The sequence below is a fragment of the Dasypus novemcinctus genome, chromosome 13 (assembly GCF_030445035.2).
Source record: "Dasypus novemcinctus isolate mDasNov1 chromosome 13, mDasNov1.1.hap2, whole genome shotgun sequence".
NCBI classification, from domain to species: Eukaryota; Metazoa; Chordata; class Mammalia; order Cingulata; family Dasypodidae; genus Dasypus; species Dasypus novemcinctus.
The window spans coordinates 47,273,969-47,291,799 of NC_080685.1; the positions used below are offsets into that span (position 1 = coordinate 47,273,969).

The 17,831-nt window shown below is 36.0% G+C and overlaps 1 protein-coding gene across 2 annotated transcripts in view; it reads right to left on the reverse strand.

Moving 5' to 3' along the window:
* NME7 (NME/NM23 family member 7) overlaps positions 1 to 17,831 on the reverse strand; it is a 295,291-nt gene that overhangs the window by 46,927 nt on the left and 230,533 nt on the right. The window contains exon 11 of one of the 2 annotated variants that reach the window (XM_004464181.4): positions 2,815 to 2,922. The exons of the other annotated variant lie outside the window; for it this stretch is intronic. Coding sequence (XP_004464238.1) covers positions 2,815 to 2,922 — 108 coding nt within the window. The remainder of the gene's footprint in view (positions 1 to 2,814; positions 2,923 to 17,831) is intronic. 2 annotated transcript variants of the gene reach the window in all.

Sequence of the window (17,831 nt, forward strand, 5' to 3'; positions counted from 1 at the left end):
CTACTATACCATGTAGAGGGAAGCAAAGTGCTATGAAACCACAGAGAAGGACCCTAATGAAGAGTTTAGGTGTCATGGAAGGTTTCTCAGAGGAGAGAACATCAGATGCACCACTAAACATGTATATTATTTCCCATTTTAGATACTTCTTCAATGAACATCTGTGCAGATAACTTTCCATTGTAGTCCTGCTACTATCCTTCTCCCCTGACTAGATCCTAAGAAGTAAAATTACAGTTCAAATTTGTATGAAAAATTCCCTGGCTTTCAATACATTTTGTCACAAAGCTGTCACCAAAATATCACGGTATACATTTTACTCTGTCCTTACCAGCAGTGGGTATTATTACTTAAACTTTTTTTTACCATTAGCAGAAATCGAGCATTTCTTTGATTACTAGTTGAGCTAAATAATTTTCTGCCAATGATTTCTTTAAAACATAAATAAATTTAAGATCCTTATAGTTGCTACACAACATTGAGATACATTGCCAGTGAAATAACATCCTAGAATGTCTCATCCTATACATACGGCTATTTTTTTTTCCTATGAACACAAAAGAGACTATGTTTCCATTAGCAACACTCAAAGAAAGCAGATTTTCTAAATTCATGCAAAGATCCTTAAGATCTAAAATTTACTGGGGGCTCTATGAGGACAAGGAAAATGTCTCATTTGATTTTGAAACCCTATCACAATGTCGGCAAGTAAAACATGCTTTATAATTGCTTGCTGTAAGAATAAATAAATGAAGTAATGGATGATGACAAAATATACATTGAAATAATACCTTCTAAGATCTACACATATGACACAAATCAACATAGCTCAGTACACCTCATATTAGGGAAAGATTAAGGACAAATAACATACCACCCTCTTTTCCTTCTTGCAATAATAATATTAATTCATACATCCCAGTTTGCCTGTGACAGTTCCCGTTGATGCCTATTGTCCGAGCATCCTGTCTGATTAGAGCTGCCTTTCGAAAGGATTCTGGATTGGGCAATAAATTTTATGGTTAGACTATATTTAAAAGATGTTCACTTAATGATAGCAGATCTTAAGTACAAAGTGCTTCCCTGATCAGACAGCTTGTGTTGTGTCACTCTGAATTTCGATTTCAATTTATGAATAGATAACTCTTTTGGCCTTTATTTAAGTGTCTTTATAAACTTTCCCATTTAACAATCTATAAATAGTTAATCCCTAACTAAGAGGCTATATCAGGATTCTCCATTCCATTTCATTGAAGTGAAGCAGGAAAAGGAAAAGTTACTTATTCAAGTATCATCAGCCACATTAGAAAAAGATGTTGGAGTTCCAAACTTCTGGTTTTTGATTAATTTTCTAAACTGCACAGTCATTAATTTGCAATGAAATCTCTGATGCAGTTAGGTCAGAAAGATTTTAATTACTTAGTAAATGGTTTTGCAAACCACAGGCCATTAGTAATCTATTTCAAATTGTGTAAAATCACAAGCATACCTTGGGAACTATTTTTTAAATGGGCACAGATTTCATGGTATTCATATTTCAGTCTCGCTGAATTAACAGTCTCTATTCAAACCTAGTCTATAGATCCTAAACTATAGGTGAAGAGAATATTTATAAAATAGGTGAAAACTCTGGCAAAATATCAATGAACTACAATCTAATCCATTATTTAAAAAAGTATTTTGCTGGCATAGACAAATGGGATAGAATAGACAATTCAGAAACAGGCACAGATATATATAAATATTTAATAAATAGAAATAACAATGAAGAGATGAAAGACTTTAATAAACAATGATATGACAGCTGGCTAGATACAGACCTCATACCAAAAAGCAAATAATCCAGGTGAACTGAACATTTCAAATGTAAGAAAGGTAAGAAAATGAAAGTAAAATGTTTGAGGAAGACTTTTATATGTATGACTTCAAGATAAAGATTATCAAAAATGACTACTGATATATTTGACCACATAAAACATAAATGATATTCATTAAAATTATTCTTTATATATAAGGATACCATTTTTCTGTCATTTATACTTAATCATTTAAATTCATCATTTGTCTTTCAGTTTCATTTAGTTCCTTTGACATAAACATTTAAAAAACTTAAGATAAAAAATTCAGTCTTTTCATTAAGATTTCTTTCTTTGGTTTTGGCTTAGGACTTTCAAAATCAGAACAATATTCACTTATATTTTCTTAGTATTCTTTCATTGTTCCTTATTTTATGTTAACTAAATAGAGGAGGGGTCAAAATATGGCTTTCTCCCTTATTAGCTATTTGATTTGCAAATGTTACTTCTCTGCATGTCAATTTCATTTTCCTGAGAAAACAGATATAATAATACCAGTCTGTTAGAGTTACTGTGGAGATTAAAATAAATAATTTACACAAAGCATTTATCATGGTAGCACCTGGTCGATAAAAATTATCATCAATGGTAGTTTGAATGTTTTAATTTCAGTGGAAGATTTCCATGATCAGCTACCTATGGTAATGGTATTTCTACCTGATTTAAAAACAAATTTCACATAATTATTTAAAGCTACAGCTTTTTTCTTTTTAAATGATCTTTAAACAATAATATATACCAATCACAGAGAAATATCTTAATTGTTTGACTACCTAATTATATACAGCATCTACAGACTTGTTGAAAACTTGGTCTTTAAAAGTTGCAGACTTAGTTGTCAGTTAGCCAAGCAACAGTATAAACCAAGAACATTAACAGGCTTCTTAAACATGGAAACTGCTGAGATTATTTATGAGCTTGAAATATTTAATAGGATGTTTACCCTACTTTATCTTACCTCTAAGAGGCCATCCTCAGGAAGATCAGTACAGTGAACAGCATTTTGGATCTTAGTTTTACCAAAGATTGCTCTGAGGGTTCCAGGGCGTAAATGCCGGGCAATTTCCTATTAAATATACATACACATAAAATTAAAGTCAGTCTTATGGTCCTAATAAGAAAATCACCAGCTGTATGAAATACCAGAATTATATTATTTCCAAAAATACAGGTCTATGCTGATGGTGCTGCTTTTTCCTGAAAATAGCATGAATGTATGAAAACTTTTCGCACTGCAAAATTTCAGTTTACTCATTCGGCTTTCTCTGGGGCCCTATGTAAAGTCCATTGTAATCTATATCAGAGGGCAATCAATAATTACATTTCTTTTCATCAACAGATTATGGGACTCACACAAAATATTAGCCCAGATCATCACTGTGAAAAACATTTATTTTATAGAGATAGTAGAGATCAAAGCAACTTGATTTAAAATTAACTACTTACAAACTGTTCAACTTTGTGATTATACCAAATACACTGATTGGACACTTTGGGTGAATTGTATGCTTTATTAAAATATATCAATAAAATTTATTTTTTTTAAATGCTATAATTGTATCAGCTTAGGATATAAGTTAGGATATAATTCTTTCCCCTTTAAGGGGAATAAATGGTTAATAACTCAAAATCTGAATAAAAGAAACAAAATGATATCAGAAAATAAATATGAGAGTATAAATGATCTACTTAGTCTTTCTAATTAAAAAAAAATTTAAATCCTATTTTAATTTTGAAATAGATTGTGCTTTAAGGAATAATGAAACAAATACCTATATATCCACTATTAAGCTGAATTAAAATAATATTACCAGTAACTGTGAAGTGGTTTATTTTCTTAAGTGGTTTTAACAATTTACCCTCAACCATCATTGTATAAGAATTTCCAGTATCCACACTGAAGCCAACATTTGATATTGGCTTGACTTTAATTTTGCCATTCTGATGGTGTGAAGTGGTATACTGTGTTGTTCTCAGTTTACATTTCCTTGATCACTAAAGAAGTTGAGTGTCTTTTCACATATTCTCTTCTGTAAAAAACTTATTCTTGATTATTCTCTATTCTTCCATTGGGTTATTCCTTTTCTTTTTGATTGTCATTCTTAATATATACTGACACTAATTATTTGTCATTTATGTATGATGCAAATACCTTCTCCCAGTATATAACTTGTCTTTGAGTTTTGTTTAGCATGTTTTTTGATGAACAGAACTACTTAATTTTGATAAAATTAAAGTTTTTTTTTCATTTATGATTTGTGCTTTTTGTTTCTTAAGGAATTCTTCCCTTCCACAAGTCATAAAGATATTCTTCTCTGTTGTCTTCAAATTTTTTTTAAAGTTTTGTCTTATATTTAAGTCCTGGACCTTATGGATATGGGCTTATTTAATACAGAATTAATTTTTGTCCATGATGTGAGATACAGATCCATTTTAATGTTTTCCTTATGGATATTTAATTGTCCTAGGACTATATATTGAACATCTTTCCTCTTTCCCCATTGAACTCCAATGATAGTTCTGTTCTATGTAAGGTTTCCATGTATGTGTGAGTCTTTCTCAGTTTTCTATTCAGTTCCACTGGACTAATTGCCTATTCTCACATCTAAATACTGTATTAATTATTAAAACTCTATAGTACATCTTCATCTGGCAGGACAAGTCCTGAGAAGTTTGGTTTTGAACACACTACATTTGAGTAATATCTAAGTGGCAATATTAAATACATAGTTGGCTATGAGTTGAGAGTTCAAGGGAGTCTTCCATGCTGCAGATGACAATGGAAGTCAATAACATGTACAGAGTATTTAAAACTATGAACTAGAAGAGATCACCAAGGAAGAGGTGGCCCAGGGGCACTACATCATTAAAAGGTTAAGAAGATGAGGAAAGATAAGCAAAGGAGACTGTGGAGGTATGGACAGCTAGGAAAGAAAAAAATTCAGGAAAGTTATTTCCTGAAAGATAGGTGAAGAAAAATTTCAAGGACAAGGGAGTTATCAACAGTGTCAAATGCTGCTGTTAAGCCAAATAGGATGAAAATAGAAAATTCAGCATTAGGTTTATCAATATGGAGTCACTGATATTCTTAACAACAGCCAGTTTCAGAGAAGCAGTGGGTGCAAAACCTGATTTATTGTGGTTTCAAGAGAGAATAGGAGGGAAGTGGATTTGGCTCAACTGATAAAAGCGTTTGCCTACCATATGGGAGGCCCAGGGTTCAAACCCACGGCATCCTGACCCGTGTGGTGAGCTGGCCCATGCGCAGTGCTGATGTATGCAAGGAGTGCTGTGTCATGCAAGGGTGTCTCCTGCATAGGGGAACCCCACATGCAAGGAATGTTCCCCTGCAAGGAGAGCTGCCCCAAGCAAAAAAAAGCACAGCCTGCCCAGGAGTGGTGCCACACACACAGAGAGCTGATGCAGCAAAATGATGAAACAGAAAGAGATACAGATTCCCGGTGCCACTGACAAGAACGCAAGAGGACACAGAAGAACACACAGCAAATGGACACAGACAGCAGACAAAGAGGGGGGGAGGAGGAGAGAGAGATAAAAAAAATAAAAAAGAACGGGAGAGGACAAATTGGATAACGTGAGTACGGGAAACTATTTTGAGGTGTTACATTATATAGAGGAGGAGAAGAATGGAGCAGTAACTGGAAAGAGAAGTGGGATCAGGAGAGTTTTGGGGAGTCATATTGTTTACAAATGATGGGAATGATCCAACAAAGGGAAAAATTGAAGAAGCAACGGGGAAAAGAGAAAACTGCTGAAGAGATGAAATCAAGTGGGTAAGCAGAGGAGTTGGCCTTATAAAGGATACCAGGAATTTCATCAAGAGAGTAGACCAAGTAAATAGGCTCAGTTGCAGGTAGATGGGTATATGTGGTAGTGGGAACTTAGGGAAGTTTTTCATTTTTATTTCTTTATTAAGATAACTTACATGCAATCATATGTATTAATTTTAGTATACTGTCCCATGAACTTGGTCAAATGTATACACCCATGTAATAACCACCTTATACAAGACATAGAACATTTACATCTCCCTGGAAAGATTCCTCTAGAAGTTCTCTTTCAATTGATTCTATTTTCCAATGAAGAAGACAGCAAGATTGTCATCAGTTGAGAGTACAGATAAAGGAGGACTATACGGGATCTCAGGAGAGAAAGGAAGATAAGAAATACATCTTAGGAGAACAGAAGATTGAATGGACTAGGGAAGTACAATATGATTGTTGAGCAATTAAGGCCCACTTGGGGTTAGTGTTCACGAATATACAGAGAGATCATGAAGCACAGTTATTTGGTCTTTGCCAGCACATTCAGCTGCCATAGAAAGGGTCAGGCACAGGCAAAGATTAGGTGAAGAGTTGAATTTAATCAGAGTTGGAGGTTTTAATAAGAATACACAGCAAAATAAGAGAGGGGAAAGGGAATTGAGAGTATATGCAAGGGAATGATACCAATGGGCAAAAATACTTTTAAATGGGTAAGAAGGGAAGTGAGAGAATCAAAGTAGAGTGGGGAGAGACAGGGAAAAGGTAATCAATGGATTAGAGCTCCTAATGGAAAGATTATTTAGATTGATGTATTAGAGTGAGTAAGCTGGGAAGTTAAGAATTAGAATCTTGAAATTGAGATTACTGAAAGTAAGGAAGGAGAAAGGGTTGCATTTATTGGTAATAATCAATTTTAAGGTATAAACATGGTCTAGACCAGGTGGAAGACAAAAATGCTGTAAATTTTAATCATTCAAGTCTTAACTTTAAGGTTTCCATCAAACATCAAGAGTACATGAATTAAGTTCAGGAAAAACATTTTGATAAACTAAAAAAATAAGTATGCTTTCAAATTTTCTTATTTCATATTCATTATTTTCATTCTATTCCCCATAACTTTCCTAGGAATTAGGTACCCAATATTAAACAGCTACTCTACATGGTGGTAAGCTGACATTTTGTGAAATAAGATGTACTTTATAAAATTATGAAAGGTGGGCACTCATTTTCCTTTTCTTATGATTTCAGGTAGGAAAAATAAAATGCTTCAAAATGACTCAATTTGGTTAGCTGTTTCATAAGAAACTATTCTCTATCTATTAAATTTTATGTGGCCCTCACAATAATCATTAAGATATTATTTCTATGGAAGTGCTTGCTACATGCACAGCACTTGAATTCTACAGAGATGCTAACGTGTTTGTGAGTAGGGATGAATACAAATTTGGGGGGTCAGGGGTTGCTGAGGGTTATTGTCAAAGTCTGATCATATTTTACTCTAGTCAGAGAATGTGGTCTCTGGTCCTTATTTTAAGGAATTGGTTGAGATTTTCTTTGTATCCTCATACATACTTAATTTTAGTGAGTGTCCTTTGGGTGTTGGAAAACAATATTGTGACAAATTACATTCTCTGGGAAACCAACTCAGATAAAGGTTTGCAAGCAAGAAGTTTACTAGGAGGTGGCTGGCCTCAGGATCTACACGGGGGGAGAGGGAGAAGTTGAATGGCAGCACAGTAACAACAGAGACTTTAGGATATCCTTTAGAAAGTTCTGATGCTGGGATGCCCTTCAGGGTTGTCCTAAACTGAGGCAAAGGGGTTAGACCTTTATATCCCTATATTGACAAGTTACTGGATTGTAGGATGCTCCAGGGACAGGGACATTACCTTGGTTGGACAAGATGACCTTCTCTAACAGACAGCAATTCTTCGAGAGAGGCTCAATGGATTACTGTTAGCTGCCCACACTCCAAGCAGGTAGGGAATGAGGGCTTCAGTCCTGAAGGGCAGAGAGGAACCTGAGGGGCCCTCCACAGCATCCACTGCATGCGTGCAATATATATATATATAATATGGTAAATATGGTATTGCAGAGTACTGAAATCTGATTACTATTCTTTTCAGGTAATTTTTTTTCTTTCTAGAAAAAAAAATTATCTCTTTATCTTTGGTGTTCTGAAATATGATGATGTGTCCAGGCACTGGCCATTTACCATTTTGCTCCATACACAATATATATATATATCATCAGTTAAATTCTATTATTTCTTATATTATCTCCCCTACTCCAATTTATCTTTTCTTGAGCTATTTCTGAGATGTATATTGAAACTTCTGGTTCTACCTTTCCTCTCTTTTTTCCTTTATACTTTTCATCCAGTTGTCATTGTCTCTTTGTGCTATGTTCTCAGATAATACCTCCATTTAATTTGTCAACTCGTTAATTTCTTTTCAATTGGGCCTACTGTATCATTCTTCTAATTTAAAAGTATTTTTAAAGTGTCAATAATTATATTTAAATTTTCAGTAACTATTTTTATTCATGGATCCAGTATTCTCTTAAAGACTACCTGAAGATATTGCCTAACTTATTTATTTATTTATTTTAATGTGTTCATGTCCTTTTTTAAAAATTATTTATTTCTCTCCCCTTCCCTGCCCCCTCCCAGTTGTCTGCTCTCTGTGTCCATATGCTGTGTGTTCTTCTGTGTTTTGCTTGTATTCTTGTCAGCGGCACCCGGAACCTGTGTCGCTTTTTGTTGTGCCATCTTGCTGCATCAGCTCCCCATGTGCACGGCACCATTCTTAGGCAGGCTGCACTTTTTTCATGCTGGGTGGCTCTCCTTATGGGGTGCACTCCTTGCATGTGGGGCTCCCCTACACGGGGACACCCCTGCATGGCACGGCACTCCTTGAGCGCATCAGCACTGCGTGTGGGCCAGCTCGTCACATGGGTCGGGAGGCCCTGGGTTTGAACCTTGGACCTCCCATGCGGTAGGTATATGCCCTATCCATTGGGCCAAATCCACTTCCCTGCCTAACTTATTTTAAAGTCTCTTTTTGTTAGCTGTATTAATTTAATTTCCTTAGGTGTTGATTCTACTTGTTGAGTTTGGCATCTTCTTTAATGGTACTGGTTTACTTCAAATGTTTGATATTTCCTGACTGTTTATCTTTTTGGAATTCTCAGTTCACCTGTCATAGATGTCAGGGACATGCTGCTAGGTGGGATGTTCTGGTTGCTTTTCTTTCCTAGGCCTCACTAGCTATCTAGGCAATACATTGCCTCTCTAGATAAAGCTCCAATTCACTGCCTTTGATTGTGAATCAGCTGCCTTCTGTTTAACATTTGCAAGGAAACGGGAAGGAGCTAATTTGCACTGCTGCTCTTCGTGCAATTTTCCAATTGCTCACTCTTCTGATGGCCTCAGGTCCCTCAGTGTCTGATTTGGAACACAACCAGAAACCCCAACCCCTATCCCTCTTCTTCTGAAACAGTCCTCTCCTACATGCTTTAGAGTGTGGTTTTCCTTAACAGTCCAATCCTGTTTGCTTTTTATCTTTTGAAGTTTATGATACAGCACACTAGTTTTCCAGCACTGTTGGGAGATTTACTCTTAAAAACAAAACAAAATAAAGCTCCGGTTTTTTTTTGAAGATTTAAGAAGGGAATGATGGACATACCTGGTAATCTGCCATCTTGATGCAATCTCAATTTACTGACATCCACCCAAAACCAATACACCTTTTTAGTTTTGTTTTGTTTTGTTTTTTAGGAGGCACCAGGGTTTGAACCTGGGACCTGTTATATGGGAAGCAGCCACTCAACCACTGAACTATCCCTGTTCCCCTCCAATAAACCATCTTTAATTTGTTTTTCATGCTGCTATCATTTTGGACCTAATGCAATCATTAGAATGCTACTTTACTTGCTCAAAACTCTTTGAAGGCTAATGGCAAAACTCCTTGGGTGGCATTCTAAGTTCTACACATTCTTGCCTAAACCTACCTTTTAGGTTTTATCATCCACTGTATATCTTCCCTGCAAGCTTATCCTAATGAGAACATCACTTCTTTTAAACCAACTCGAATGCCTCTTAATCAAAGCAATCCTTCCTTTCCCAATGTTCCTATTATAAACCTTCTGACTTGCATTTTATATATTTTTTTTTGCGTGTGCCTTTTTTAGTAAGTTCCTATTCATTTTTTAACCCCTTGACATAATAGAAAACTTCCTTTGATAATGTATGTCTTATGGACACATGGTAAATATTGGTAAATAATTGTTGACTGACATAAAATGATATAACTTTTATTCAGAGAGCCAAGATGGAGTAGTATTGAAGAGCAGGGGCTATAGAGCAAGACTTCCTGGGTTTGAATTTTGCCTCTGTCACTTACTAGCTGTGTGACCATGCCATATTATGTAATCTCTCTGTACCTGCTTTAGTGTTCTCTTTGTAAAACAGTGCTTAAAAATAGGAACGAGGTTGTAGTGTTTCTGTGAGAATTAAAGGAGTAAATACAGATAAAAGTATTTAAAACGGTGCCTGGTACTCGGGATAAACAATAAATAATGGTTATAACTTTTATTAATATAGCTATAGAATTCAAAGACAGTCAAAATGAGACAGTTCTTCAGGAGATAAAAAGGTATATTTTGATATGTGTCAAAGATAATCCAAGCAAATATATGTATCTTTTGATTAACATATATCTCTCAAGAGTTTTAATATTTTTAGAATAAAAGTAAAAGTTTAAATAATCAAGTAACATGACAATTTTATTAGACAGTCATAATCTACACAAAAGCCTCTGAGAGACTATGAAGTATTTTTACTGGTATAAAATATTTCATAGGTAAATAATAATGAAGAAACATACAGAAATAGAATATCAAGTACTCTCTTCATAGCTGCTCTAAAAATTTAGGTTTTCATTTTATATCATTTTCTTTTTAAAAGGTATTGATATATTCATATTAGTTTTACTTATTGCAAAATATCATAAATGCTTACGAAAGTAAAAAATATGAAACATTAGAAGTGAAAGTCTAGAAGAATCCTCCAGAGATTATTTTCCCCCTCTATTTCCTGGCAGATTTTCCCTAATGATTCCTAATAGAATCATATACCCCCCGTTCTTTGTACTCTCTGAAGAAAACCATCCTACAATGACACAGTCCTATTCCTTAAAGGACTGAAAGTAATTATTAGATACATAAAAGCAACACAAAGGACCAGCATACAATTTCATTTAGTATTATGAATAATTTTTAAAAAGTATTGCAGTACTTATAAAAGCTAGGTTACCCTGTTGAAAATGAGACTCTGTAAAGCACAATACCTAGTTGTACTCAGAGGCACAACAGTCTTTCAAATGACCAAATTCCTGGCATATTCATACAATGCTATCCCCCCACTCTCCCCACACACTACAACCTTGCCTACTCAACTCCATCATATAAATGCTTGGTTGTTGTACAGCACATCATGAATACTAAAAACTCTGTTCAGGTAATTCTGTAGTTAGAGGAAGAATTCTGGTGAAAAAAAAAGAACTCTAAATCTAAGACAAGGAAGAATGCACTAAATAGAATCGTAATTAGCAAAATACTGAAAACAAAGCAAAGGAAGAGGCGGTGGACTTGGCCCAGTGGTTAGGGCGTCCGTCTACCACATGGGAGGTCCGCGGTTCAAATCCCGGGCCTCCTTGACCCATGTGCAGCTGGCCCATGCGCAGTGCTTATGCGCCGAGCCATGCACGGGTGTCCCCCGTGTAGGGAAGCCCCACGTGCAAGGAGTGCCCCCTGTAAGGAGAGCTGCCCACTGTGAAAGAAAGTGCAGCCTGCCCAGGAATGGTGCTGCACACACGGAGAGCTGACACAGCAAGATGACTCAACAAAAGAGACACAAATTCCCGTGCCGCTGGCAACAACAGAAGTGGACAAAGAAGATGCAGCAAACAGACACAGAGAACAGACAACCGGGGTGGGGAAGGGAAGGGGAGAGAAATAAATAAATAAATAAATCTTAAAAAAAAAAAAAAAAAAAGCAGAGGAAGATTATTCAATTACTTTATGGCTGTGTGCATTATAAAGAATACCATTGTTTTATCAAGTCTATCAGACTGATATAATATGTCTGGACAAAGAAAACAAATTGCTTTCATAGAAAGTCATTTTTTTCCAGTTCTCTACAATACAAGAGAGGTGTACAAGAACGAAAATGACCTTCCATTAAAAAAACTGAATTTCACTGGGAAGTGATTTGTGAAGTTTACTGGTTATAGAACTTAGAAGAATTCAGAAATAGTGTAATCAACTATAAAGTACAGTTATACAATGAGTAAAGCATATGATGGATTATCACACCTGGCCACTAGTCTAATTTCTTAGAGGAAATAAAAGTCTCCCCTAAATTGTACGATAACCATGATAGTAGTGATAGATAAGTAGACAAATAATAAAGGAATAAACATGGTCCCAGGCCTGGAAACCTTGAACCAGTTACAAAACAAAATAATAAATATTTTATAATCATTGCCTTCATTTCATAAGCAACAGGGGTGTAGCAGTTTAATATTATTTATGAATTCCAAAAAGAAATATTGGAATATGCTTAATCTGATCTGTACCTAGGCATGATTAAGTTATGATTAGGGCTTTGACTCCCCACCCCTTGGTGGGTAGGGACTCACAGATAAGAGGCATGGCAAAGGACAGAGTTGGAGCTTTTGATGCGAGGGTTTCTGATGTTGGAGTTTGATGCTAAAGACTTAAGTTGGAGCCCTGGGAAGTAAGCTAACAGAGGAAAGAGAAGTCAGCCCCAGGAAGAAAGGAACCTTAAACCCAGAGAAAAGCAAGCCCCAGGAATGTAGGAACCCAGGATGCCTGAACCCTCACAGACATCGGCAGCCATCTTGCTCCAAATAGACTTTGTTGAGGGAAGTAGCTTATGCTTTATGGCCTGGTATCTATAAGCTCCTACCCCAAATTAATACCCTTTATAATGCCCAGCAGATTTCTGGTACTTTGCAACAGCACCCCTTTGGCTGACTAATACAAGGGGTAACAATATTAAAGGCAAATGACTCAACCACCATAATTAAAACAGCACATATTCATGTTTCTAGCCATCACTGATACTCGTCAGCAACAAGTTCTATAATATTAAATCGTACATACTAAGTCCTCTTCTTGACTCCCCTGGGAATTAAAAAATACCTTATTAAAACTAACCCAAGAACAGCCTTTTCCATTTGCCTACAGCTTTGCATTAACTAATGCAGTTGCAGTTCTATATTTCTGGGAAATAAGCAATGTTAGACCAATTAACAATTACAATGCAGGGTTCCACTAAGAAAATTAATTAATGCAATACACCACATTAACAGAATGAAGGGGAAAAAAACCACTATTGTCTGAATTGATGCAGAAAAGGCATTTTACAAAATACAGCACATTTCATGATAAAAACACTTAGAACATTCGGAATAGAAGGAAACTTCCTCAACATAATAAAGGGCATACATGAAAAGCCCACAGCTAACATCCTACTTAATGTTGAAAGACTGAAAGCTTTCCTACAAGGTCAGGAACAAGATCTGCTGTCACGAATGTTATTCAATATTATACTGGAAGTTCTTGCCACAGCAATTACACAAGAAAAAGAAATAAAATGCATCCAAATTGGAAAGGAAGAAGTAAAACTTTCCTTCTTTGCAGATGATATGATCCTATATACAAAAAATCCTGAAAAATCCACAACAAAGCTGCTAGAGCTAACAAATAAATTCTGCAAAGTAATAGGGTACAAGATAAACATCTGAATTTCAGTAATGCTTCTAAATATAATCAATGAACAACTGGAACAGGAAATCAAGGAAAAAAAATTCCATTCACAATAGGGATTAGAATAATCAAATATCTAAGAATAAAACTAACCAAGAATGTAAAGGACATGTACACAGAAAACCTTGCTAAAAGATATTCAAGAAGACCTAAATAAATGGAAGGATACTCCACATTCATTTATTAAAAGACTAAATAACATTCAGATGTCAATACTTTATAAAACAATGTATAGGTTCAAATGCAATCCCAATCAAAATTCCAAGAACCTTCTCTGCAGAAATGGAAAAGTCAATCATCAAATTTATATGGAAGGGTAAGGGGCTCAAATAGCTAAAGTCTTCTTGAAAAAGAAGAATGAAGTTGGAGGACTCATACCTCCCGATCTTAAGACATATTACAAACATGCAGTAATCAAAACATCATGGTAATGGAACAAGGACAGACATACGCCAATGGAATTGAATTGAAAGGTCAGACGTCAAGCCTTACATTTACAGCCGACTGATTTTTGACAAGGTGGCAAAGATTACTCAATTGGGAAAGAAAAGTCTCTTCAAATATGGTGCTAGGAAAACTGGATTTGCAAAAAGAGAAGGGAGAAGTGGATGTGGCTCAAGCAGTTGGGTACCTGCCTACCTCACGGGAGGTCCCAGGTTTGTTGCTGGTGCCTCCTAAAGAAGACTAGCAAGACAGTGAACTGACACAACGGACTGGCACAGCAAGCTGATGCAACAACATGATGCAGTGAGATGACTCAATTTAGAGACACAGGCAGGAAACACAATGAGAGCCACAGCAAGCAGAGAGCAGAGGTGGCTCATGTGACTGGGTGCCTCCCTTCCACAGTGAGGTTCTACGTTTGGTTCCTGATGCCTCCAAAAAAGGAGACAAGCAGAGAGTAGACAGTGAGTGCAAAACAATGAGGGGAGGAGAGAATAAAAAAAATATATTAAAAAATAAAATTTTTAAAAAAGGAGAACCCCTACCGCACACCTTATACAAAAATAAACTCTTTGTCAAAGACCTAAATATAAGAGCTAGAACTATCAAACTCCTAGAAGAAAACCATAGGGATGCATTTTCAAGACCATGTATTAGGCAATGGTTTCTTAGACCCAAAGCAAAAGCAACAAAAGAAATAACAGATAAATGGTACCTCACCAAAATAAAATTTTTTTCTTCCTCAAAGGGCCTTATCATGAAAGTAAAAAGGCAACCTAAACAATGGGAGAAAATATTAAGAAAACATATAACCAATAAAGGATTAAAATCCAGTATATATATGGAAATCCTTCAACTTAAAAACAAAATGGCAAAAAAAAAAAACAGTTAAAAATGGTCAAAATACTTGAACAGACATTTCTCCAATGAAGGTATACAAATGGCCTGAAAGCACATGAAAAGATGCTCAATATCACTAGCCATCAGGGAAATGCAAATCAAAACTACATTAGGAAGGCTGCTATTTTAAAAAATGGAAAATAGTAAGTGTCAGAGAGGATGAGGAGAAATAGCAACATCATTCATTGCTGGTGGGAATGTAAAATGGTGTAGTTTTTGTGGAAGACAATTTGTCAATTCCTCAGAAGGCTAAGTATAGAACTACTATATGACCCAGCAATCCCATTACCAGGTCTATACCCAAAGAATTTAAAGCAAGGACTTAAACAGGTATTCACACACTGATGTTCATAGAAGCATTATTCACAATTGCTAATTGATAGAAGCAACTCAAGTATCCATCAACCAATGAATGGATAAATAAAATGTGGTATATACCTATAGTGGAATATTATTTAACCATAAAAAGGAATGAAATCCTGATATATGTGACAACATTGGTGGACAGTGAAGACATCACGTTGAGTGAAATAAGCCAGACATAAAAGGACAAATATTATATGAACTCGCTGATTTGAAATAATTAAAAAAACAAACTCATTTAGTCAGAATCTAGAATACAGGTTACTCTGGGGGATGGAGTGGGTGAGAATGTGAATTTAAGGCTTAAAATGTACAGAGTTCCTATGTGGAATGGATGGTGGTAAAGGTAGCACAACATTGTGAACACAACAGCACTAAATATATATTTGAATATGCTTCAAAGGTAAAATGTTAGATTGTATATATGATAACAGAATAAAAAATTTTTAATTCCATGGAACTACACTATTAAACAGTGAACCCCAACTTAAAACGCAGACTTTAATTAATAGTACAATTTAAAAATTAGCTATCATCAATTGTAACAAATGTTTCACACCAATGCAAGATGCTAGTAGCAGAGGAAGTGGGTATACAGGAATCCTATATTTTACTCATGATTGTTCTGTAAACTCACAAATTCTCTAACAAATGAAAAAAATAAGGACAATGGAGGAGTAAAAAAATAATTAGAAAATATAAAAAGAAACATACCAGAAATTATGGGGATGAAAAACATAATAGTGGAGATTAAAAATACACCAGATTGGACTCACCACACTCAGCTAAGATGGAGTTGAAGAAGGACAACCACCACACATGGAGCCTAGAGTGATTACAACTGAAAGTGGGAGGATTGCATCCAGCATCCATGTGGAATCTGAGCCTCCTCTTGACATAGAGGTGCAATGGACACAACCAATCCAATGTCCACATAGAAAAGGTGGCATTGGATTGGGAAAAGTGGACATGGTGGCTGATGGGTATAGGGAAAGGCAGGAAGAGATGAGAGGTGGAGGCATCTTTGGGACATGGAGCTGCCCTGGATGGTGCTTCAGGGGCAATCACCGGACATTGTAAATCCTCACAGGGCCCACTGGATGGAATGGGGGAGAGTATGGGCCATGATGTGGACCACTGACCATGAGGTGCAGAGGTGCTCAAAGATGTACTTACCAAATGCAATGGATGTGTCATGATGATGGGAATGAGTGTTGCTGGGTGGGGGAGAGGTGGGATGGGGGTGGTGGGGTTGAATGGGATATATTTTTAATGTAATATTATTACATTTATATATATATTTTTAATATATATATAATATATTATATATATATATTTTTAATGTATATATATTTTTAATGTAATATTATTACAAAGTCAATAAAAAAAAGAAAAAAGAAAAAAAAATACACCAGAGGGGAGTGGATGTGGCTCAAGCAGTTGAGCACCTGCCTCCCACCTGGGAGGTCCCAGGGTCAGTTCCTGATGCCTCCTAAAGATGATAAGGAAGACATCAAGCTGACACAGCAAGTTGACACAATGAGATGACACAACTGGAGATACAGCGAGAGATACAACAAGCAGGAAGCAGATGTGGCTCAAGAGATTGGGTGTCTCTCTCCCACATGGGAGATCCCAGGTCCTGTTCCCAATACCTCCTAAGAGAAGATGAGCAGACACAGAAAGCACACAACAAACAGACAAACAGAGCAGACAGTGAGCACAAACAACAAGGAAGGGGAGAAAAGAAAAAGGGAATGAAAGGAGGGAGGGATGGAGGGAGGGAGGGAGGAATCTTTAAAAAAATACACTAGAGAAGGGAGCAAATGTGGCTCAAGCAGTTGAGTGCCTGCTTCCCACATGGGAAGTCCCAGGTTTGGTTCCCAGTGCCTCCTAAAAAAAATAAAAACAAACAACAAGCAAAAAACAAATGAAAAAAACAACCCAGGGGAGCTGATGTGGCTCACTGGTTGAGCACTGGCTTCCCACATATGAGATCTGGGGTTCAATCGTCAGGTCCTAGTACTTAAAAAAAAAATTTACACTAGAGGAATACAATAGCAGGTTTGAGCAGGCAGAAGAATCAGCAAAGTGGAAGACAGAACAATTGAAATAAAATGGTCAGAAGAACAGATAGAAAAATATAGAACTGGAAATCCATATCCCAAAGAAAAGAGGACCCCTATCTCACACTTTATACAAAAATTAACTCAAAATGGATCAAAGATCTAAATATAAAAGCCAGGATCCTAGAAGAAAATGTAGGAAAGCATCTTCAAGATCTTGCGGTGGAGGTAGCTTCTTAGACCTTACAAAGCACAAGTAACAAAAGGAAAGAACAGATAAATGGGACCATCTCAAAATTAAATACTTTTGTACTTCAAAGGACTTTCTCAAGGAGAAAAGGCAGCCCACTCAATGGGAGAAAATATTTGGAAACCACATATCCAGTAAGGGTTCAATATCCATGATATATAGAGAGATCACACAACTCAAAAGAGCAAGCAATTCAATTTTCAAAAATGGGCAAAAGACTTAAATAGACATTTCTCCAAAAAGGAAATACAAATGGTGAAAAAGCATATGAAAAAATGTTCAATATCACTAGCTATTAGGGAACCCCAAATCA